General features: G+C 39.2%; 1 protein-coding gene across 2 annotated transcripts in view; it reads right to left on the bottom strand.

Annotated features, from left to right (window-relative positions):
• The window catches only part of LOC137187458 (ephrin type-B receptor 1-like), a 103016-nt gene extending 79833 nt beyond the window's left edge, over positions 1-23183 (bottom strand). Inside the window, exon 1 of one of the 2 annotated variants that reach the window (XM_067596349.1) lies at positions 22793-23183. In XM_067596349.1, coding sequence (XP_067452450.1) covers positions 22793-22886 — 94 coding nt within the window. In that variant the 5' untranslated portion in view covers positions 22887-23183. The remainder of the gene's footprint in view (positions 1-22792) is intronic. The other variant, XM_067596348.1, reaches the window with a different exon arrangement.
• Positions 23184-25681: the final 2498 nt, after the last annotated feature.

Below are 25681 nucleotides of genomic sequence, written 5' to 3'. Positions count from 1 at the left end.
GGTCCTCTATCACTTACGTTGCAAGTGCATTATGAGGTGATCTTCTAATGTTCAGTATGAACAGGAGGAATGATTATGGCCAAAAAAACCCAAAACTATTTCAATGTTCATTTGGGCACCTGGCTATGGTTTTAAGACAGACTTGAAAAACAGTGAACCTGTCCTTTAACAGGTTTAACATCCTTTAAATCTTTTGTCATAGCAGCTTTATAAAGTGATAATATGTCAGCATTGTGTTACAGCTTTCACTAATAGTATATTCCTTCCAAAACATGTGAACCAATCCCAGCTAGCATGAACAAAAGATCGCCTAACAACAGGTGGTAAACAGACAATAAATGGGCTGTGTGGACACAGATTTAAAAACATCCATCCATCCATCCATCCATCTATCTAAAGGGAAACACATGGTAGACGTTTTCAGGCCAAATGTGCCCACAAAGCAATGTGCTTTCACAGCAACAGATCTTTAGGATCAGACGTGTGCACAAGTGGAACCAATGCCTTGAGGTATCAGGTTGTTTTTCTCATTGCTGACATGTTGTTGTTGTTGTGAATGGAAACTGGGCGAAGCACAGGGCCGCTGTTAAAAAGAACAACCAAGCTGTCACACATGAGCACTTATGTGTGTCACAGTTTCTTTTTGAACAAGCATCCCACACAAACACACACACACACATACAGTCAATCTCAGACTTCGTGGTCCCTGTCTTTGTTTCTCTTTCTATCTTCTCCTCTGCGTCCCTCCCTCATCCTCTGATTTCACCTCCTCTCATTCCCCCTTCGCATCCGTTGTTAACAGCCTTGACCTAGAAAATGTGTGGTGTCATGATTTCACATGATGAAAGAGGACATGCTCGTCAATGTTGTAAAAAAAAAAAAAAACAGTTCATCTCTGTCTTACACAAACCTTCCATCTCAGCTTTTCATACACTGAAAAAAAGGCTTGTTTAAAACATTCTCCATTAGCTGTGTTGTTGCCAAAAAACTTGAGAAATGCTGGTACCTGTACACGGCACCAATGATGTTTGATTTCTTTGCAGAGGTATAGTTTGATAAATTGTCACTATGACACATTATACGTCGGGTAATTCAATATAACAAAGTAACACAGGGCTGACATGTCAACAAAATACATAATTTTTAAATGAGCAGGGCAGGATTGTGGCTTTATAACACAGAAAATGTGTTGTGGTTTCCAGAATATGATTGTTTGTCACAACAGAGGTTTGTCACTATAAATATAACTACAGCCAGTGTTGGGAAGGTTACTTTTGAAATGTAATACGTTACAGATTAGTTACCCTGTTACAAATGTAATATGTAATGTAACTATTTTAATTACTTCATCAAAGTTTGATTACAAATGTTTTAAATTGGGCGATAAAGCTGAAAAATAAATAAATAAATTAAAACCAGGCAGTGTGAACATCACTGTTGACCTCATTTCCAGCACCAAAAGGCGTTCTTGTCCGATGACGTGGCAACGTGGACGGCTGGTCGCAGGCACGGCAGAGTCAGGTTGCTTAGAGCAATGATGCGCATTGATTTGATTGGCAAAGAAAACCAATCAAAAACAACGCTCAAAATTTGAGCACATGCTGCCAGATGAATGGAGCCTCTTTAGACGTACAGACAGTTCCTAGTAAGCTGTCCTTCCCTCGATGGGACGGGCTTTGCTGACCCTCATTGTCCAGAAATACGCCAAAAGAAGGCATTCCTGCACGGCGAAGATGCAAAGCAACAGAATGAATGTTATATTCTACATATAAGCTTCTTACTGAAAAGAATATATCCAGATGTAACCCCTTTGTAATCACCAACATTTTGATTAGTAACTGTAATTATTATAATTTAATTGCATATTTCTTCTCGGTAGCTGTAACGGATTACATTTTTATTGTAATTTAATTACGTAACGCCGTTACATGTAACTAGTTACTCCCCAACACTGACTACAACATAGTGAGTTTTTAGACAACAGGGTGTGCAAGTCACTGTAAATAAATAAATAAATATCTTATTGTCTTTCAGAAAATAGGAACAGCACAACAATAAAAAAGAGAAAGCTTTTTTTTTTTTTTTAGAACTGAGCTCAGATGAAGCCTGTCTTTCTCTCTCTGTGGAAGAAAACTTAACATGAAACTGCCACAAAAAGAGACGTGCACACACACACACACACACACACACACACACACACACACACACACGCATATGAGACACAAGCGCTGTGTGAAGCATCCAGTCTGTCACTGTGGCAGAATCCTTTGTGCCTTTGTGACTAACACAAGGGGAACAGGCCTCTAACTGACATGCTCTGTTTTAAGGAGAGCGACGCCTGTAGACGCCACATCAGACGTCCTCAGATACTGGATCATTTGTTAAAGCGAGCGCTCAGTGTGTTGATAGGGCGGGTAATTCGGAGGGGCGACATGAGTGGGCATGAGAGAGGATGATATAGCTTCTGTAGGCACGAATCAAAGCTTATGTGCAGACTGTGGAACATACGGTGAATGAGACGGAAAAAGCCGTTTGTTTTGTTTCTTTAAATGGAAATAAAACAGTTGAAATCTGAATACATGGAGAAATATGACAGGGTTGGAGAGGGATGGAAGTATAGATGTTAGCATGTTCAATTACTAGTATCAAGTCTGAACAGAGTGTCCCACATGTGCACAAAGACCTACGGTAATAATTACTTACTTACAGTGGGCCTAGTAATTAAAACTGGAGATACCACATATAATCTAAATTGATCCTGCTGACAGCTTTCAGTCTCCCCTTTGGATGCTGAGCTAATAACTAACCAATGTCCAAAGATCTCAATTAAAGTGATTAAAATACTGATCTGATCTTCTTGAAAGTATAACTGAGGGGTTCCGACTATTATTTACTATCTGCTAGATTTAGCTATAAATAGCCTATAAATAGCTGTGTATCTAGCCATGTACTGGGCTGGATTATGACATGCAGTCAGCGAGCACAAGATTGTTTTTTGACCGACAGACTCCTCACTCTGATGTTCTTTTTGAACACCAAAAAACATGCAATCCTTACAAACTAACAGTTTGTCTAAACAGGAGGTGTCTCAGCTGTGTTTTTCAGTCACCTGTGGAGCATCTGACAGGAAAGATACGCTTCTATTACAGGCCAATACATGCCTGAATCCTGAAGCCTGTTTTTTTTACGTTTCAAGTCTATTTTCTACCAATTTACATGCGTAACTACAGTGACTGTGTGTTGGCCTCTGAGCGCTGCCAAAATATAGGTGACCTACACGATTCTGTGCCTGAACTCATCAAGCTGTAAAGCCCAACAATTACACCTTGAGACGGACAGGAAAAGTTTATGTACTTTTGTGTAAACAGTGTCGCAGCTCCTGTCAATCAGATTTATTTGTCTTGTTAATATCTTGCTGCGTCACTGCACAGCCTGAGGACATTGTTTAAAGGAAAGGTTCACAATTTTTCAAGTCTTGTCTTAAAACAGCAGTCAGATGCCCATATGAACACTGAAAGAGGTTTTCCTCCCTGTAATCATTCCTGCTGTTCATACCGGCTATTAAAAGATCCACTTTAAATGTGTTTTTAATGTAAACAATGAACAGGAGGAAGGATTATGGCAAGATGTGAAAAATTGTGAATTAAGCGTGGGGTTTTTTTTCTCGCTGACAAACCACCTTTGGCCAAATGTACAGACAATTTCTCCTGTTTGTCTGAAGATGATATTATAAGATTCTCTTCTTAAAGGGGTTCTTATATGACTAATGTATCAATGCCACATCAAGGGAACTTTAATTTGGATGTGTTTGATCGAAACTGGCAAAATCTACTCAACTTTTAAAACTATGCAGCTAAAATCCAGTAGGGCTTTAGGAGTATAAACAGATTCCCAATGTTTTCACTGTGTGTGTCTCTTAGCTGCCAGTCAGAAATGAAAGATGAGTGGGACACGAAATCAGACGAGGCAGAACTGCTCACTACACACTGAAGCATTACAGCTCCAAACGCCAACATTTAATCTCCAAGCCCCAACATCAAAGCCCTAATCCCCCACATTTTTCCCTCAAATCAATCTTAAATAAATATACTTCTATTTTGTGTTTATTTTACATTTTGACATGTAAACTGACAATAAATTGGAAACCCAAAGGAGTCCATCCAAGTGGAGCTTTAAAAAAACATTTTAACGCGACTTTCGATGGAATAGGATTCGGTAGCTGAATAGAAGTAAACGGAAAGGAAATGGGCCACTTTGTGTATTGTGTGTCTAAGTAACTCTAAGCAACTCAAACAGTGACAACCTCATCCTATTCACAAAGAATACACCCACAGCAGAATTACAGCGTCTTACATTTCTAAGTGTTTTAAGAAGGCAATGTGGAGATTGAAACTGAAGTTCTAAAAAATTTACATCTCAAGCTTATTGAGGACAGCAGCTAGCAAACATTTTCAGCTTATCCTATAATTATACACCATTGCATGAAGAAACGCATCAGTCAGATTATACTGAATGTGGTCCATTTCTTCAAATAATCTAATTTGTTTAGCAATTTTAGACCTTTTCAAATAATATGCATGCATCTTTAAAAAGATAACTATGCAGCACATAAGTATTTTAACTATTTTAACCTTATGTAACTGTTTTTTTGGTCACTGGAGGTCAGAAGAAACAAGCCATGAACACACAACACATTTGGAGTCATATTTCTGGCTACCTGATGAATGTCACTCTTCTTTTAGCTTATTTTTGGTCTCCACCAACTCCTGAGGGGGAATATCTGCCTCTTTAGCTGCAAAATGTTCCACGATGTTCACCAGCTAGTTGCTAACTTTGTATATCTGCTGTTTGGTGTCGGGCAGGTAACGTACAATGGGTTTTTAGAGCTTTTTCTCTGACCAAAGAGAGTACCGGATGATGTTTTTAGATAGCAGAGATTACAGCTAAAAAGTTGAAAGAATGATAAGAAATTTTATAGATATGGAAGAAACCAAGTTACAAAGATGAGAGTGCCTGTGCTGTTAAATTTTCATGTAGTTTTTTTTTTGCAGGGTCACAAAATAATCCTTAACCCCCGGGGACCCCTAGGAGCACGTCTCATTTTTCCAGACAGACAGATGAAAGAAATGCTGAATGAGAGATTGCACTGAGTTACAGAAGCTAACCAGACATGACATCATATATGTAAAGCTTCATAGAGCTGAGGGGAAACTGCAGAGTCTGGTAATAATTCTCTGTGGTTTCATCACTACAAGTGACCCCTTTAATATACAAGTATTCACGCGATCCATTGTTAACATAAATATACGGATTAGTACTGTTTGTTGAGTCTTGCACTAGTGTTTATTTAAATGACAGTGATAGTGTTCTACAATGATGCCACTAAACTGAAACTCATAACCTCAAACTATAGAAAAAATGACAGTAATGCTGTGTTTGTTACATTGTAATTGGGTTTTTGGTGCACCCATGTTGTGGTGAGTGAATACAGTTGTCTATCTGTCATACAAACAATGACTGAGTTATCTGTTAATGCAGATTTTTTAAATCGGGGGTTTTTCAGGAATAAACAAAGACCTTCAGATACGATGGAAAAATCGTAAAACAACAGAGTTGGCAGGTGTGATGCTGATATCACGCGGAGTGACATGTAACTGACTGACAAGGTAATTTGAATTTGAATATATAATTTACCTTACTGACTTTGTAAACCATGACAAGCATGTCCTGACAACTGAATCAACATCAATAACAAAGAATCCTACCAAGCTGATATACCAGTTTTGATGTTGTACCATCCCCCACTGTATAGAGGGTATATACAGAGATAATTAAAAACCAGCAGACTCCAGCTTTAAGCATTATTTTGTCAGCAGAGTTTCCTTGCTTGGCATAAAAGAGGTTGTCTAATCATCTAATTTGTATTCTATTAAGGCAGACCATTAGTCACAGATCTGTTTATCACATGTCAGCATGCGTCTTCGCTTGTCTCCCCGGAGACAGCAAGAGAAAGAAAGAAATGAACAAAGAGAGGACTAGAGAGATATCAGCTGACCACATGCCAGCGTGCCTCTGCTGTATCTCCCCTGACAGTCTCAATCTATCAGTGGGTCAATCTGTTGGCAGATGTTCTGCTGAAACCAGCCTTGAAGACATCCGCTAGCTCAGTGAGACGCCTTATGCTAACACAGAATGTGCAACATGGCTGAGAGACACATGCTCGCACAGTATGAGGCTCGGTCATGTCAGTGTGGAGCCGCACGCTACCAGACACACTGTGGACCACAATGTGAAGGTGGAGCGGCTACTGGCACGACCCCTGAGAGGAAGAAACCTTTGCAGAGCGTGAGGAAGCACAGGGTCGGTGTCAGAATTTCACGTATAAACGTTAAAGGGTAGGTTCCTACAAATTACACACACAAACACACAGTTTTGAACAAAATTGGTTTTATACGCCGAGGATAGAGATTTTTATTTATTTATGCTGCAACACCGACACAATATAGGTGGAATTTTTGTTTGTGTGTGCTCAAATTGAAAAATTACATTCCAAAATTTCAACAGCAGGATCTGTTTTCTAAAGCTAGCATCTCTGTTAGAAATAGATACAGAAATGTAGAAAAAAAATTGCCAAATCATTCACAGATTGCCACTTCCAAAAACTCAACCTTGATCAACAGAAAATCCAAAAATGTCACAGTGCTGAGCAAATTGACATCAGACGGATCTCTGAATAGTGCAGTCCCAAAACTGAAATTGAAATGTATTTTGGTCTATAATTACATATTGCATAAATGTGGCAAAAATAACACCAAAATGTGCAATTGCTTCAACATAGTAGAAAATAATACAACCTAATATTACAACATATATTACTGTCTACAGACTGAAACTACTGGTTATTACACTTAAAAAAAACAACATTATTGGCCTGGATATAACCATATTTTTGCTAATTTGGAACAGTGGGGAAAGTACTATATTTGATGACTAGAAATAACATTCACAACATCAGAGTACCAACACCTACAGAGAGGGTTGTTTGTGGCCTTAAATGTTCAAGTCCGTTCATGGATTTCAAGCTAACTAAGCACTTTTAATTAGTTTAAACTACAGGAGTTTCCAAGACACATGTAACATGTTTTACTGCCACAGCCACACAGAAACTCCTGCCAAGTAAAAACGAGTCAAAAGTGACTCCCGAGGTCTTTACTGCAGAGAGAGAGATCAGAGAGCAAATCATCAACTGGCCAAGATTTGCCGCTGTCACAGAATGTCATGATGAGGAACATCAAACATGACAGTCTAAAAATGATAACAGACAGAAAATTACTATTTTTCAAAAGAGAGTTGTCTGAAAAGTGTCATCCTGTATTTTGGCCATTACGGTATTATAAAGTAATAACGTACTGTAACAGACAGAGAAAATTACTATTTTTCAAAAGAGAGTTGTCTGAAAAGTGTCATCCTGTATTTTGGTCATTACGGTATATAAAGTAATAACATAATAAATAATAACTGTGACTCTTGGCTGAGCTGACAACGGTGCTCCAATGCTGAAAGCTACTGATTCGATCAGTAATGATGCTGATTCAGTATAGTAAGTTAAATTTAAACATTCTGTATTAGAGATTTGTTCATGCACGTACTGAACACCTCCACATCAATGATGCTGAGTAGCTGGTATTAAGTTACTCTATATTTATACTCTGGGGCTCTACTGGAATAATACATGATTCACAGTTCAAAATATACATACAATCCTACATGTTTGCACTTATTCAGCCCCTCAGATCAGCCTCTGTCTGAAACAGGCTGTTTTAGCTCATGTCTCTTTAAGGCCCCCCTCCGGATGAGCCCACTCTGATCTGACTGGCCAGCTTCAGGAAGCCTCCCCTCAGCAGACTTTTTATTCTATGATATCATAACTTAATATTATCTGGCTTTTTCCATTTAGTTCCTGCTAATGAATGTATTGAGTTTTAATTGCTGTAGAAGTGATTTCTTTTTGTCATACAATTACATATAGTACTTGATATGTATGTAAATGTTTGTATAGGTGTATATTATAGACTGTATATAAAGATGGATGTCATGACAGCTCCCCAAAAGTGAAGCCAAAATATCTAGATCGCCCCCTGGTGGCTGGCTGCAGTATAGGTCATAAATCAAAGTACATGTCAAATAAATTTTTCCCAAAGATGGTTTCTATCGTATCATGCCGATGTTTGTCCACGTGCTCAATTTTCTTATAAGTTCGTTTTTAATTAGTTATTTGACGATATAGAAAGGGGGTCTGATGTCATGATTGACAGCTGTGACAGCCACTCTCAAACCTCCATCAGGCAGCGGGACGGCTGAGGGGGCGTTTTCCGCGGGCCGTCATCCCGCCGCCCGACTCTACTGCTCAGACTCTGGCTCCAAATGACGTCACACAAGCAAGATGGCAGCTCCCAGATAGGAGATATTTCACTTTTGCATAGCGGTAGGAAGTGGAGACACGTCGTCCATATTTATATACAGTCTACATTGTACATATATATGTATATATGCTGTATGTCTGCTGTAATTTGTATAGTTATGTTTGTCTTTGTGATGTAAGTTATATATGTTGTTTGTAAGTATTGTATATGTATTTATGTTTGTGTAAAATATTTATTCATATCTATTTTAATTAATATTCAAATAGATATGAAAAAAAAAGAAGACTACAGAAGGGGCGACCATTTGTGGGCATGCTCGAATGATCGATCAGTTTGATGTGGAAGTAGATGTAACTTTGCAAACGGAGTGTTCCGCTTTTGATTTGAAGGCAGCACCTCAACTTCGACTACGTTTACCAGAGACATCCAACATCATAACAGTATATAAATGACAGAAAATCACTAAAAGCATGATATGTCCCCTTTAAAGTCATACAGCACATAGCAGTTCATAAATCAACGTGGAAACAAACTTATAACCTCTACATAGCTTCTATGAAATGGTAACTGCTTTAACAAGTCCAAATTTAATTTGATAATTTGTGTTCGAAACAGTTCAGTGGACATTTTTCATTGCTGTATGAAGTGCTTTCACATGTAATTTTTGGATCCTCCATTATTAAATTAAATGCTGAGAGGCCACTTTTGTACATTTTGGAGAGGTGCTGCTGAAGTGCTGGCAACGAATAGCCATGAAAAACTCTTCAAAATCCATTTCCCATTTCAGAAACCATCGGATTTGTGTCGCAGAGGTGAAGAGATCAGACTGAGATGGGAAGTGTAACTTCAGTAGCCAAAGTTCACGGAAAGATCACCAGTATCGTGACCTGCCACAGCTATTTTCTGAGTCACTGAGGTTGATTATGTAAATTCTGCATGCAAGCTAAGGTAAGCCAAGCATGCCTAAACAATTTCAGCAATGTGAGAGATATGTTTGGCCCTGGCAGGGGAGTTTTAAGTTTGTTGACCTCCTTGCTCCTTGAAGTAGAAACCTGAGAAGTTGCTGAGGGGAGTTTGAGGAAAGACTAGAAGGACAGACAGAGGTTAAATTTTTAGTTCATATACATTCAGAGAAAACACAGAGAGGGAACTTTCGAGCAAATCACCACATGAGAAATTACTTTTCCATCCGTGGGTTTGGCTCAAACATCAACAGTGTTATCCATGTCACTTTGATGGGTGCAGCGCTCATCATTCATGCTTTAAAGATTCTGTGTGCGAGGGTCATCAAAGTCAAGTGAATGTGTCTAGTCAACCGCGTTGTTTCGCTCGAGTGCATTCACACACACACAGTTTGACCTGCTGTCATGGAGATGTGGCTCGTGTCTCCTCCTGGATCGACCCTGAGGACAGCAACATAACAGCTGCATCCAACTCCACTTCTCTGAGTCTTCGCTTCCCTCCCTCCTGTCTTGACCTCTGCCCCGCTCGCTGCTGTCTTTTACTTTGTGTGTGTCCTGAGGCACAGTTTGTCAGTGTTCAAGTATAAACTCTACTCTTTGCTGCGGCCCTTTAACAGACGCAGTATACTCAGATAAACTTTGTGAAGTAAGTGATGTACAAAAGTTGGATTCCACCATTGACTTTTATGTAACCGGTGTCATATTTAGCTACTGAGAGAAAAATCCTGGCAACAAAATTGTTTAGTGTCTAATTAACATCACTGTTCTTGCCAGTATGTTTGTTTGTTTATTAAATTGCTTACTTTTTACTGACACAATATGCATATTTAAATTCGTTTACAGCCTGTTAACACCTACTTGGTTGCTGACTCAAATATCAGCTGAGCTGTAAAACCATATTTTTATTCTTGGTTGCCGGATTTTCTTACCAAATAATTATTCCCAGTTGCCTGGATGGCAGGCAATACTGCAAGGCCTCAGTATTCTGTCAGACTATTAATAGTTTGCCACATTTCTGTTGGTAAATAAACCAAAATTGCACAGTGAGTGACTTAAATCTGTGTGATATACTACAACCTTGAAATGGCTTAAAATCTTTTTCTTCAACACCACAGACTACAGACTGAAGAATGACCACATATCGAGTATATTATAGTACTTTTTTTTTTTTTTTCTCACAATGTACATTATAGGGTTTTCTCTTTTGCTGGTTACTCAGTTTAAGTCAAACACATATTAGATAACACTAAATTAAAGACAAAATAAACATCTGATGATAGCTGCTATGGAAAATTATGTGTCAGTCGGGAGGCTGCTCACCCCTCTCCATGTGAATCCCATAGATGTACTTATCAAGAAAAGTCAATAATATGGGTCACGAGATCACCGTCTTACCCGAGTTGATATACAGGACTGTTGACACTCTCGTGTGCTACTGTCTACATTAATGGCTCCTGCAGGAGCTAATTTGGAGAGCGAACCACTCATGCAAAACTTATTTCTGCTGTAAGAAGAATAAAATAAAGCAAAAAATGTGCCTAACAAGGAGAGTGTAATGCAGTATTCACTTGGGTATACAAAACCATTGGGTATTAAGTATGCAAAACCATACTGTACTGTAGAGTACTGTAGAGTAGACCAAACAGATTGTTGTTGTAGTGAAGGAGCTTTCATATGAAAGCGTGCATGCTCTGGATCTTGCAGTAGGGGTTCAGAACCCGTATAAAAAATTCATTTTTCATTACAGCTCAATAGTGTTGAGGTGGACCAGGGGCTTAAAGCACACAGTATACTGATGTTTGCAGTGTAGTTGTGCGTTCGCAGTGTGAATATTGAATCCGTATCTGTACCTGTATCTCCCATCTTTTCTTTCTTTTTCAAAACACAATACCTTAAAGGGGATATATTATGCTTTTTGTGATTTAACTGTTATTTATATACTGTTATAATGTTGGATATCTATGTTAAACATGGTCAAAGTTCCAAAACTTGAGTATGTAAAAATGCTTCCTGCAAGACAGAAGCCCACGGCTTGGTTTACGTTGTTTTTTATCTCTACATTGCCGAAGAGCTGACGTCACCCCGTCCCCAATGCCCATAAACAGCTGTTTGTTCCATTGTCTTTGTTGCTAAAGTTGCTGCTAAGGTTTTTCCATGTGTTGTTTTGCATTGTCCTCTCTCACACTCACGGATTTCGGCTCGAACATGTACAGATCTATTTGAGGAGTTGATATTTTGAGTAAAGAATGAGAAAAATTAGTGAAATCCTACTACTGTTGACGTAGCCTCCAGAGCCGGGAAGTCTCCCAAGAGCATGCTCATCAGGAGGGGGGCCTTAAAGAGACAGAAGATAAAACAGCCTGTTCTTGACGGAGGCTAAACTGAGGGGCTGCATAAAGGGCCAGTATGACTTAAATAAGGATTTTTTAAACTGTAAATCATGCATAGATATACCAGATGAAAAATATAGACCTGGAAATGGGCATGATATGTCCACCTTAAAGAACAGCTATTTTTAGAGACCCCCAGGTGATTTTATGCATGAGTAGTTTAAGATAGCAGGCTCATACAATTTTAAAAGCTGATAGGAAAGGTTGCTATGTTCAGTTTATCTGTGTATATCTATGTATCTGCTCTCATAGCCTTATAATTCCACAGCAGTAAGAACTTGTCAGGCTGGATTACAAGCCTGCTAACAGCTACTCAAATACTTAGAGCCTGTTAAAATGGCTCCTAGTGGGAGGGACCTGACACTTACTGGCTCTCTACTCTATATATCAAACTGCAGAGGGCTAACCACAGGGTTCATTGTCTCTCTCTTTATGTCTTTTTGCTGCTTTAACTCATTTTCTATCCTTTTTTTTTTCTCTCAGGAGATTTGGTATCATAACTGCTGTCACGCAGAGTAAAACTGTCAAAGTAAAATTGCCCCCGTCGCTCCCCTGCCTGTCTGCTCTGCCCTGGATTTGCTTTGTTCCTGTTGTGTTGGAAATTTAGTAAGGAGAACAAGAGGAAAAAAATGTAACCACAAAAAATCTGAGCTGTGGGGTCAGGATACATGCATAGTTCAAGTGTATGACATTTTGCCAGACAAAAGTTGACACTCGGAGTACATGTGCGGGACCTGAACAATCGTCTCTCTTTCTTCCTGCGGTCAGTTTCCTTCTGTTCCTGAGCAGAACCACTGAATGCCCCACTGCTCCAGCAGAGCAGCTTAGTGGCCGACAGAACAGAAGCCCGTTGGCTGTAAAAGGCAGGTGTGTCTGGAGTGGAGTGAGTGTGAAGCCGAGTACGGCTATAAAAGAGCACTGACGCTTGGTCACCCTACCGTGAGTTGATAAAGTTTAAACTGTACAGGAGCACAGAGGAGAGCTGGTGGAGAAATGTGAACTGATGTCTCTCTTTGAATGCCAACAATGAGGCAGTCCACACTAAAACAAAAAGCTTTTTGTGTGCGAAATCAATATTTTAACATTAACAACAGATCACATGACTACTTATATGTAAGGGGGGGTTGTTAATGGTGAAAAAACCCACAGATAATTATCACCCGATTCTGCAGTTCTCCTTACAGCATCTTTCAGCTCATTTATTTTCCAAAAGCAACTTTACTGTTTCGTTCACTCTCACTGATCACATAGTGATTGTTTTTTTTTTGTTTTTTTTTACTGCTGCAGGCAGCTTTGTCTGCAAAAAGCTTTAAACTGAACACTACCTGTCCAGCACCAAACAGCAGACAACATAGTTAGCTGGTGGACATATGTGGAGCATGTAGCAGTTAAGGAGCCAGATTTTCCCTCAGGAGTTGGCATAGACCAAAACAGAGTTAAAATGAGAGTGAATATTGGAGTCCAAATGAATGCTAGTGTTGCCCCACATCTGCTGGATTGTAAAAAAGCAACTGTTTGCTGATAAGTTTGTTTCTGCACTTGCCAAGTAGCCAAGAAATCAGTTACTGCAGGCTTAAACATTCAGAAACAACCCTATCTCCTAGAAATTGTGTTCAGTCTACTGATTCGCCTTCCCAAATATGTTTTTGAGGAAAAAATAATTGCTGAATGGATTATGTTATGTAGCAACCATTTTTCAGGAGGTTCTACTTTTTTTGGAAAAGTGCCGGACACTTGAGAACAGGGTTTGCATCCTGAGCCCTGAGGTTAAGGTTAGGAAAAGACAGTGCTTTCTGTTAATGTTAAAACATTAATTACATCCTGTCTAATGCTGTAGTTCAGTTTTGACTTTTACAAAATTTAACCAAGACCAAAATCTTCCCTAGCGAAGTGCTCCACATGCCTAAAAATAACCATAATTTTTTTTAATCATGCTTTTATGTATTATTATATTCTAAGAGTGGATACTGTAAGAAAATAAATGAAGTACTTTGTTACTGTTGTCACGGCAGATACGTAGTAAAAAATTACAAAAATTGCAAAATAAATTAATCTTTTAGCTCATTCATCAAGCAAAAGGGCCATTAGTCAGAAAGAATGAGCAATTTGATGACACTACATTGAGCTCTGGGGAATCCTGATGGACGTGTTCCACTATTTTCTGATGTTTTGTGTATTAAACAATAATAAATAAAAAGAAATTAATCAATAATGAAACTAATCAGACCCTCCTCTCACACACACACACACACAACTTTTTCAAGGTGAGGCAAAATCTCTGATGTACATTTTTTTCACCCATTATGTCCTCTCCCCCTTTTTTCTTTTGCTCCAACAGTGACACAGTCCCTAATATCCAGCACGGCTATCTGTGAGACCATATGCCCACCGCAGCAACCCTGAAGAGGCTGGCAGAGGGCCCACTCTCAACCAGCAAATAAATAATGGGCCATTATGTTCAATCATATGCTGAGCTATAAAGGTCTAAAGCTCAGAGCAGCAGTATGCAGCATGCAGTGTGGAAGAATAGAATAGTGGGGACGAGTGCATTACATTTCCAGTTAACTAATAAACTGATTAAGGGTAACTTTTAAAAGAAGAAACTGCACAATCGTCCTTTTACAAATGAAAAGCTGAATTCATTAGCAATAAAATGCTCCCTCTCTCAGTTCAGTACACCCAGGGGTTTTGCTGCTGCAGCCTTACTTATGATGTCTGATGTTAGCTTCTGTTAGAGTTCTTCAAATGTGTCGTTTTGTCTGACCAACAGCCAAAATCCCAAGGATATTCAGATTACAATGATCAAACAGTTAAGTAACGATTGCTAAAAACTGCAATGACCAACTGTTTAGGTCTTTTTGAAATGAAACTATATATTTATGTCCCCCTTTTTAAGATTTACATCTTCAGTTGGAACAAATGGATTTGTGACGGATAAACAGCAGGGTAGAGAAGTTGGAAAGTGTTGAGAGAGGGACTGACACCTTGTTGGTTTTGGTCTTTTCATCTGATTTGTTACCATTAAGGTCAATCGTTTAGGTAAAATATCAAGAAATATTCACTAATTCCAGCTTCTCCAATCTGAGTATTTTATGCTTTTCACTTTTTTATATCATTGTGAATTGAATATCTTTGGATTTTCAACTGTTGGTGCAACAAAACACTAAACTGAAGGGCTGTTTGAACATATAATGTGTATTTTTCAATGCTTTCTGACTTTTTTTTAGACTAAGTGATTAGTCATGTAATTAAAAAATAATAGATACATCGACAAACAAAACACTAAAAACTTTTATACTCAATCTGGGGTTAACCCTATTCTTGGATATAATTTGTGCTACTAATGTAATGTTACTTACATTTTGTTTATTCCATGCCACCATTGCACAAAAATGTGATTATAACACCCTTCTTCTCAAAAATAATGATGGTGCAGCAGCATTGCTCTGGTCTTTACGTAAAGTCCTGCAGTCTGGAGTAATATCTGCTTCCCTTTATGCCTCATTTGCATTTAAAAGCAGTAAATGCATATTTCAAAATTCTCCCTTTGCTCCTGTTTTTCTTTCACCACAGCCAGTAAGAAGAGTTAGCGAGAGGCCTGAGGTAAAGATAAATTAAGGAGTTTTTTTTATTGGTGAAGTCTACCGCAACAGCATAGAGAAATAATTTTGCCTTTGCTTGAAACAAAGGGTAATTGATGCTATCGCTTACCTTGCATGTTGAAAAAGTGAATCAATACAGAGGACAGAGCAACTCCAGGAGTATGCCATTGCCGTCTGTCTAACATAGTGATGTATTGATGTGACTCTTTGAGCTGCAAATTAGTTGAAGTGACAGTATAATGGACCCCAGTGAAAGGAAAGGGAGAATTTTAAGTGAAAACAAAGGATTCTTTCATTCCTTTTATGCCCACCAGCGCTCTGTTCTCTAACGGTATCAATTATAGTTTCATATCAAGGAAATAATCTATTTAGACTGGTTTGTTATGCAAATAACTTGAGGAGTTTGGGTGGTGAAGTGTTTTATAATGTGCAAGCCGTCTGCTTCTCTCTGCTGCTCAAATCAATTTCAGCTTCTTTAAACATGGCAGCAAAGGCAGCTGTGAAGGAGAAATAGTGATTGTAGTTAAACGTCTGTAACAAAGGTGGTTTAGATGCTGATTGGCTCTTGCTGTTATGAACGATATATATTCAGTTGGCTTACTTTCCAGGTGCATTCATACTGTATAGACTACTGTATCCCTCTCAGGGGTCAGAAACCAGCACAGGTTTTCCACATGAAGCTTACAGCTGCTTTAATCAATATTTCTGTATTAACAGCAGATTAAACATGCTTTTAGTGACAAGTCCCATGGGGAATTATAACCTGACTGTGCAGTTCCTCTCAGCTCTACAGAGCATTTCAGTATCTTACATCTCATTGTAGTGTTTTAGTTAACTCTCGCCATCTCATTTTCGTTTTCAGTGAAAAGCTCTGATACTACCTGCCCTCGACCAAAATGGCAGACAGATAAAGTGAGCTACCCACTGGTGAACATAGTGGGGCATTTAGCAACTAAAGAGCCAGATATTTCCCTCAGGAGTCTGTGGAGACCAACACAGAAGGAGAGTTAATATTGGACTTACATTTATCAGGTGGACAGAAACACGACTCAGAATGAATGCTGATTTGGTTCTGTATCTGCTGGATGTATTAAAAGTTTGACATTGACTTTAAAGGTGATACTATGTCAGTGTTGTGTTTACAGCTTGTTCCACTGCCAAAAAGTGGCCAAAAAATGAATTACTGCAGGTTTAAGGTTAACATCGTGATCTAAACCTGTAACCTCCATGTAGAAATGCATGGGCTTCAGTTCTTGAGCCATCTTATGAATGTTCTAGATCTTCTGCAACTGAATATATGCAGTACTGTGCAAAGGTTTTAGGCAGATGTTTAGATTCTTATCAATTATGCAGTACCATCAGGGAGGCGTCTCATTGGTCAAAAATTCTGCAGCATAACAACGACCCCAATCATACAGCCACATACAGTCCTAAAGAACGATCTTCAGCTACAAGAAGAACAAGGAGTCCTGCAACAGATGGTATGGTTTGGCCCCCACAGAGCCCTGATCTCCACATCATGGAGTCAGTCTGGGATTATATGAAGAGACAGAAGCAACTGAGATGCTTAAACCCACAGAAGAACTATGGCAACTTCTCCAAGATTGTTGGAACAACCGACCTGCCAAATACCTTGAAAAACTGTGTTTAAGTGAACTCAGGAGAACTGCTGCTGTTTTAAAAGCAAAGCGTGCTCACACCAAATATTTATTTCATTTAGGTTAAGTTTAGGCATCCTATCTTTACTTTTAGTGCCTAAAACTTTTACACAGTACTGTATATAGTCCAGTTGTACAATACTGGTTTTGCTACAGTCAGAACTGTAGACTTGAGACTCGATTTGAATTTGAGTTGGACAAAAGTAATAAAAATGAGGACTTGGGTCTTGAACTACATTTTGCTGCCTAAAGACGTTTACTTTTCAGGTCTCACATTTGAACTGTAAAATTCTGTAACAATTAAAAATGAATAAGTGACAATGACAATGTCAGCCAGGTTTTGTACAGCCAAACAGCTTGAATATTTAAATATTATGCATATGCACTGAAAGGACTGAGTCTAAGCTGTGTAAAAGTACTACTGACATATTTTTGAATGTAAAACGCTCAAATGTAATTTTTAGACAGCATTCAGAGACTTAAAAGATTTGCATCTTGACTTGTGATTTGCAAATGAAAACTTATGTTTGATCTGATCTTGCCCAAAAGGATTTGAGACTTGACTTGGGACTCAGACTTAAATACCACCCTTATAAAACAGTTGAAAACTGGCTGCAGCTACAAATACACTATACACTATATTAGAACATGTTGTACAGATTTCTGCATTGGAAAGGGTTGTACATTGTGACCCAAACATTTGGTATGAAAACAGAGCCAAAAGTATGCATTAAAAAATGATATTTTTCCTCAGTAATTGACATGACTCATCACTGATAATGTGGATGAACAAGTTCTTCTGGAATGCAAGAGCAGGATTGTTGAGTTGTGTGAGAATTCACAGCCAAGGTGTGAATATTCATAGTTAAGGATATATTTTCACACTAATAGAACTTATTAATCAAATCACAGTAAACACCGGGCATGTTTTGTTAGAAATGACCTCCTGAACCAGTGAAAACTTTGATAGTGAAGTTTGATAGTCTGTGGGTAAAGAGAAGAATAGTGTCTAATACCATATTGACTGATCTGAAATTGCCTCTTGATGCTCAATTCACCATGGGAAATACAGCACCAAAGACCAGGACTCTGAGTCTCTTTGCAAAAAGTAAATATTCCCACAGGGTCCAAGTACCTTACGGAAGAAGAAAGCAATTTGAATGCGGTGTGGAAATAAATATTTAATGCTGAAGGGAGGGCCTGAGGAGAAATAGAGTGGGAAACACTAGAGAAAAAGCTTCAGGACTGGTGCAAAGGATCTTTTTCCAAGCTCCTACTTTTCCCCAGTTCAACTATATGTCTGTCACACTGATTGATAACCTGTCACCAGATGAATATAGAAACAGCATCTTTAAAACATGAGCTGGCTGAGCAATGGTGCAGGGTACAGTATGTGTGGTGGCAGTGATGTGTACTGTATGTGCAATGTGTCATCTGCATATCTATTTGCAATAAGTGTGTGATAGGTTTCCCTAAGGAGATCCTTTGTTTGTCATTTGTTGCACACACGCACACACACACACACACCCGTACTGAACAAAGTCACAAATTACAGCTTGTCATGTTAATACCAGCATCTAAAACAGGATAGACGATGTTTAACCTTTAGCATTCCCACAAGATGACAGATGGGGCACAGCACGTATGGGTACAGGCTCGGGGGAAAAGGACCAAAATAGTTTATGCTTAGGTACAGAAACGATACGTGCTGTGTAATAATATGTACAGTGAGTGCGCATTTTACCTACAGCGTCACCTCTATGGGAAGGAAAAAGCAGTGTCACACAAACTTCTAAATTAGGCTGAAACTAGCAGCTCTTGCATGCAAAAGTCGAAAGAAAATTAACTCCTCGACCCGTCGACACTCAACACTGACACAAATCAGCAATTTCAGTGACAGAGCCTGCTGCTGAGTGGGCATTTGGTTCAGACACAGATGACTTTGCCACCCCTCCCAAGGCTTATTTGTGGGATATGTAGCACTTATACCCAACAATATCCGCTGGGTCAGGGTTTGCATCGACTTTCAAAATAACAGGGTCAAATGCTGGATTACTGTACTGCATTTTGGGCTTTCTGAATAGGCGCAAATCCTCAGGGAACGTAAAGGTCATTTAACAATTGTAGCATTTTCAGGCGATGTAGATGACAGCAAACAGCTATAGCCAGAATTATGTTTTTCTTATGTTCCTGACAGAAAACGTTTCAAGTATTGTGGATATTTTTCCAGTCTGCATCCAAACTCTAATCCCACATCTGTAAATGCTGCCTGACTTCACTGGCTCAAAAAGCTCCTTATGTGTACGAGTACCTTTGTTAACAGTAGATACGATCAAGAAAATAACATTTCATGTTAAGCACTGTTCACATTTCCTACATCATAATCACCAGGGTTGGGAGTAAAAATAATTTTTAAGAGAAAAGACAAAAAGACACAGAGGCACGCAGAGAGAAAAGTAGGGCAGACTATTACTGGGTTTTCAGGCCAATATGGAAATGAAAAAATAAAACTGAACTGTGAAAAGAACTGTGATCCACTGTTAGGTGTTACATGAAATCAATGTCCTAATATGTGCAAAATAGGAACTTTAACAACTAATTTTGTCAGTTTTAATTGGCCCGAATCACCATTTAGACATCATAAAAACACAAACAAAAACACAAAATGATGTTGACACGATACGATTGCGCTTAAAATCGCTAAATGATAATATTGAGTTATTGCCAAGTCCTAAATACCGCTATCCATATTTGAGAGCTTTAAAAATATCATAAGAATGTCTCAGCCAATATTTGTTTTTTCACAGTAATATAAATACATAACATACAGTGCCGTAAGCAAAATGGATTTAAAGATTGTACTGCAATTTCTTTTTAAATATCAGCCAACATCTGCAGCAACCCTGATATATGGCTGAAACTAACAATTATAATATACATGCATTTCATAATTGATTCGTGTAAATGTAAGAAAATAGCGAAACATTAATCTGGGCCTCCACTGGAATATCTTTGCATGATTTACAGTTCAAAACAACTCAAGATTTATCCCGTACTGGCCCTTTATGCAGCCCCTCAGTTCAGCCTCTGTCTGAAACAGGCCGTTTTAGCTTCTGTCTCTTTAAGAACCCCCTCTCGATGAGCCCACTCTGTTCTGATTGGTTGTTTCTAGAAGCTGCCCCTCCAGAGGCTACGTAAACAAACAGTAGTATTAGGATTTCACTTCTTTTTCTCATTCTTTACTCTAAATAGAAACTAGTACATGTTCAGGCCCAAATCTGATCGAAATATGTGAGTGGACAACGCATTGAACAACCTTAAGGCTACAGAACAGACGGCCGTTTTTGGGTATGCGCGAACGATCTGACATCATCACAAGGAGGAAGTAGAAGTAAAAAGGAGCGTTTTTACATACGTTCACCTCAAGTTTTGGAACTTTGACCATGTTCAACATAGACATCGGACATCGTAACAGTATAAAAATAACAGAAAATCACAAAAACCATGATATTTCCCCTTTAAGCTCACTATTATATATGACACATAAAAGCTTCAAATCATCACATTTGAGAAGCTGCAACAAGATGAAAATGTTTACGATTAGCGGATTATAAAAATAGTTTCCAATGGATTTTCGGTCAATTGACTAATCAATTAATCATTTAATCATCGCAGCTCTACACTGATATATCTCTGAGGAGCCAATCAGCCAGTAATCTCGTCCTCACTGATTGGTCTGGCTCTAAAAAAACAGTCTTAAAGTTTACAGAGGAGAAGTGTACACAGAGCATAGATAACAGCAGTGACTGTGTCAGCAGTGGGTCTGTTTTACACCAACAGACTCAGATCAGCTTATGCATCAGTTCATTAGACAGCTACTTACCATGAAAAGGCCACCATGACCACAAAACAACCCACCACCCACTCTGTACCTATTTGTCTCTCCTCTCGATCTTAACCTCCTCCCTCTCTCCCTCTCACCCACACACACAGCGTTCTGTTTAATCAAAATAGACCTGCCCTTCAACACATTTACATGTCTCATAATGGGGGAGACTCACTGCGGAGCCCGTCATTACGCGCACCATTAAAACGCAGCAGTAGACTAATCCAGTGCTTCCATAAGGGACGGCAGCAGCAGGAACAGGGGGAGGAGAAACGGTAAAGGACATGGGAGTGGAGGCTGTTTGGGGATACTGCAGAGGAGTGTCAAGGAGGAGATGAAGGAGGATGTTGGATCAGTGAATATTTGTCTTGTGGAAAAGAAGGAGATGGTTGTGGAGGAGTAGCAGGATGAGGGGTAGAAGTAGCGAGGGAGGCAGCAGCAGCAGTAGGTGATGTTTGCAGAGGGAAAGCAGGAGGAGCAGTACAAGATACTTGGAGAGGAGCAAAGGGAGAAGCAGTAGGTCATGCTTGGGGAGGAGTATATCGAAGGAGTAAGAGGTCATGCTTGTGAAAGAGCAAAAGAGCAGAATTTGATGTTAGGAGAGGAGAAGATGCTCAGTGAGGAGCAGCAGTAGGAGACGCTTCAAGGGAAAAGGGAGTTGGTGATGCTTAGGGAGATGTAGGAGAGGGAGCAGGAGTCATGCTTGAGGAGGATGAGTAGGAAGAGGAGTGGGTGAAGGAGTAGGATTAGATACTTGGAGATGCTTTGGAGAAGGAGCAGGAGCAACAAGGGTAAGAGATGTTCCAAGAGGAGCAGCAGGCTATACTCATGGAGAAGATGATTCTGTATGAGGAGCAGCGAGAGCTTCGGTAGCTGATGCTTTGGGAGGAGTTGCAGGAGCTCACACTTGGGGACGTGCAGTCGGAGAAGAAACAGGTGATGTTTAGAGAGGAGTTGGGGAATGAACAGCAAGGGGAGAAGGAAGTGATGCTTGGGGAGGAGCAGCAGCAGGAGGAGGAGGAGGAGGAGGAGGAGGAGGAGGAGGAGGAGGAGGAGGAGGAGTGGGGGAGCGGGTGGCAGCTACATGGAATAACTGAGCACCTGTGAGCCGTAATTACGATTCACTTTGCTGCTCCAGGTGAGCAGCAGCCTGTAAGGTGATAAAGCTGCAACAGTGCACGCAGAAGGGACAAGCACCGTAACGAACACTAACCATGAGCCCAAATATTACAGGAAAATTATATTCATATAACAGGACAAGCATAATACAATTTAAGCCTCTAATATGATAGGAATATGATGCCAAATTTTCATTGAAATAAAGACCGTTGCATATTTGGTACAAATTTTACATGTGTTTTTATACATATCTATATCATCATCATCACATTTTAATGTTAAAAGCTTTTTAGGTGATTGGAGACTAAACAGCATTAATTAGGCAGCATTATAAAAGTACACAAAGCTTGCAGGTTACTTTCTGTGCAATTTTGCATTTTATGTGAACTGGGATATATAGCCTATATGTGTTCAAATCTGATGGTGTCTGTGATGGTGTCTCCAATAAGACACAGTAGCATTCCTGTACAGTTAAAATTTCACTTTTAAGCCCTAAAATACACCAATCTTACTCACTCAGAGTGGACAGCTTAATTAAGATAAATTGCGCAAGGATAAAAATCTTCTAAACTGTACAGTGAGTTAAACTGTAAGTCTTCATAAGAATATTACAGGAATATTAAACCCTTGTGATTCTTTGTAAGGGAGAGGTCACAGACTTTTGCAGCTTCTGTTTTAACCACAGTTAGTACATAAATAAATTTTTAGCCTTCACCCTGCATCAGCTGAACACTGACTTGTGTCCCACCTACCTTCCACTGTGAACACCGGAGTAATCACACAGAGAAGCACCGCAACCCAAGTGGAAAGCATGGTCAAAATCACTCCCCGCCTCTTCTCTCCCATTATCCGGCTGACAGAAGAAGAAAAAAATCCCACAGAAACACGCTGTATTCCTCTGGTGAACAGTCACATCTCCATCCTCAATGTGCGCTGCACCGGCAGAGTCAGCAGGGACTGAAGCGGACTGACTGCTGCTGGATCCCTGCTCCCCTCTCCTCTCATTCTCTTCTCTCTCACACCTTTCTGTCCAATCAGGAGAGAGTATGGCGGCTCGTAAACCAATCACCCGTTCTTTTCCACCTGACCCAAGCTGAATGCCCAAATGCTCAGGTCTCACCCCCCCACCACCACCAACCCCGCATGGTGGCTGCTATGGCGGGACAGCGACACCCAGTGGCGAAAATACAACACAGCAATTAACAAGGTATTAAAAGAAAGGGTTTTATGATGATCCCCTCAGGGAAATGTACAGTCGTGAATGGCTCATTAGGATTGTATGAGGGTCTTTAAGCATTATGCAATAATGACATTTAACTGGTAAAATAGGTAGATTAATAAGTACCACCTAAAGTTCAGCCAAGTCCTAAACACAAAATAAACAGACAAGTTAAAGGATATGGCTGGCTGTTTTCTTTATTTTTCTTATTGTAAGCCAAACCAAGAATGAACTCGTCCTACTTACAAGTATTGTGTGTGTTTCCAAAGCCTGATATATCTTATTGCTCTGTGCTGTAGTCCTCTGTTGTTGTCCAAAAACTATTAAAAACACATCAGTGAGCCACACCGTTACACTTGGTTCCTTTGCCTCAAAGAGCACACAACATCTTGACTTTGTACTTCATTGTACATTTTGCAAAGAACTTCAGTACAAAGTCAAGAGGTTGTGATATGTAGCTTAACAAGCTACCGAAGCTCTGTAAACAGAACTGTGTGACATCTGCTTTACACAGAACTACTCTCTGGAGACTGAAAACGTGATCACTGATATTAGTCTTTGGAGCCATTTCTAAACAAACTAACGTGACCAAACTGTTTGCGGTGAAGGAACATGTCGCCCAGAGCAGTGGTGTGGCTCATTGATGAAAATAGAGGTCTACAGCACAGAGGAATAAGATATATCGGGCTTTGAATACACACACACAACACTCGTAAGTTGATCAGTTCATTGTTGGTTTGGCTCTGCATATGAGATTTGCTGACCATAACAAAAATATAGAAAATCATCAGCCATCCTTTAAAGACAACTTACTAAGTTTTCTAACTTTTAGCTTCAATGCCAGTCTATCAAAAGTGAAACACTTCACACAACTCCTCTCCAGCACACCATGCTTTATTCACCAAACACTTTTGGCTCTCTTGCCTTTGTCAGGGTGGTGTCTGATGTTGTTTTTTCGGCTTGTCTTATATGCAGTCTAACTATTTTAAAAAGATGATGGTAGTACTTTCTCTCTAAATGCACTTTAATGCACTGTGCTGCTGACTTCGTTCTTTTGTCGTTTTTTGTTTTATCTCTTGGGATTTATATATTTTGTCTATCATTTTTTAAGGAATTTTTAGATATTTCTCTTTATCCTTTCTGTTGTTGTCGCACTGCTGTGGGCTGGGAGGAACAGCATTTCAGTTTTTTTGTGTGTATGCAAGTACACAAGAAAATAATAAATTAAATCTTGAATCTTGTATACTTAGTAACTGTGTGATGATCTATAAGTCACTGATCAATTGACTAAGGCAATCGAACACAGCCTCAGACACAACCCTATACTGAAGGCAAGATGCTGTAGCTGAAAATTGTTTGGTGAGTAAAATGAGGTGTACTGGAGAAGATTTGTGTAAAATTTTGATTAAATTACTAAACTTGACCAGTGGAAAATAATAAGAAATGCCTCATTTTAGTAAATTAAGCATCAGGTGCTATTACATGCCAATGTATTGCACATAAAATTACTCTCTTGTATTTTACGGCCTTAGACGTCCGCAGCTCTGACATAAATTGTTACTTGAATGCTTGTTGAAGCAGATCTGTATTTATACTGTATGTCATTGCTGGTAAATTAACCAGAACAACCAGTAATCTCTCCCAAAACCGGACACTGCAGTACTCACCATGTCTCTGAATTTTGAGAATTTATTTTCAGGATTTTGATACTATCTATATAAAAGTTTGTTCTCTGCTGCTCTGAGTTGGTATTGTTCACTGGCACTGAAGCCGCTACACACCTATGGTTAACCCACACAGGTGTTTTCACTTACTGTATTTTGACTAATTAGTCTGCTTCTCAGCACTGTGTGGGCATGTACAGGCTGTTTGATTAACATTTCCCTGGTTGTCCTGTTAGTTTTGTCACACCTGTTTAAATAGGAAAAGTTACATCTTTTTTATTCTTCTTGGTACATGAACTTGGGTGACCTAATGTAATTCCCAGCATTCCCAGCAACTTCAACCTGAGCAGACAGAAGTCTAATCAGCCAGACTTACCTGTTTTAATGAATTAATTAAGTCACTTCCTAAGCTATATGAGCAACTTTAACCCTTCCACACCCACTCAATTAAAACCATTTTTGATTAATTTGGAGTAAAAGTTTTCAAGGATTTATTACAGTGTGGGACTGCCATAGTGTTCTGAATGTTGGTAGATGACATATTTCACATTGCTTCAGTTGTGTGTACAATGACCAAAAACGTGACTTATTATCTGATTTATTGATGCATGCAGTTCATTAGGTACACCTAGATAAAATTAATGTAGTATATTACAACAGCCCTGCAATAAATCCTCATAAAGGTTATAATGTTTAGTTTATCATATGTTTTAAAGAGGTGTTAATTTATTTATAATCTATATCTATATATCTATATC

This window comes from Thunnus thynnus, chromosome 8 (genome assembly GCF_963924715.1).
Source record: "Thunnus thynnus chromosome 8, fThuThy2.1, whole genome shotgun sequence".
NCBI lineage: Eukaryota > Metazoa > Chordata > Actinopteri > Scombriformes > Scombridae > Thunnus > Thunnus thynnus.
This window is presented reverse-complemented; position numbering and strand designations above follow the sequence as displayed.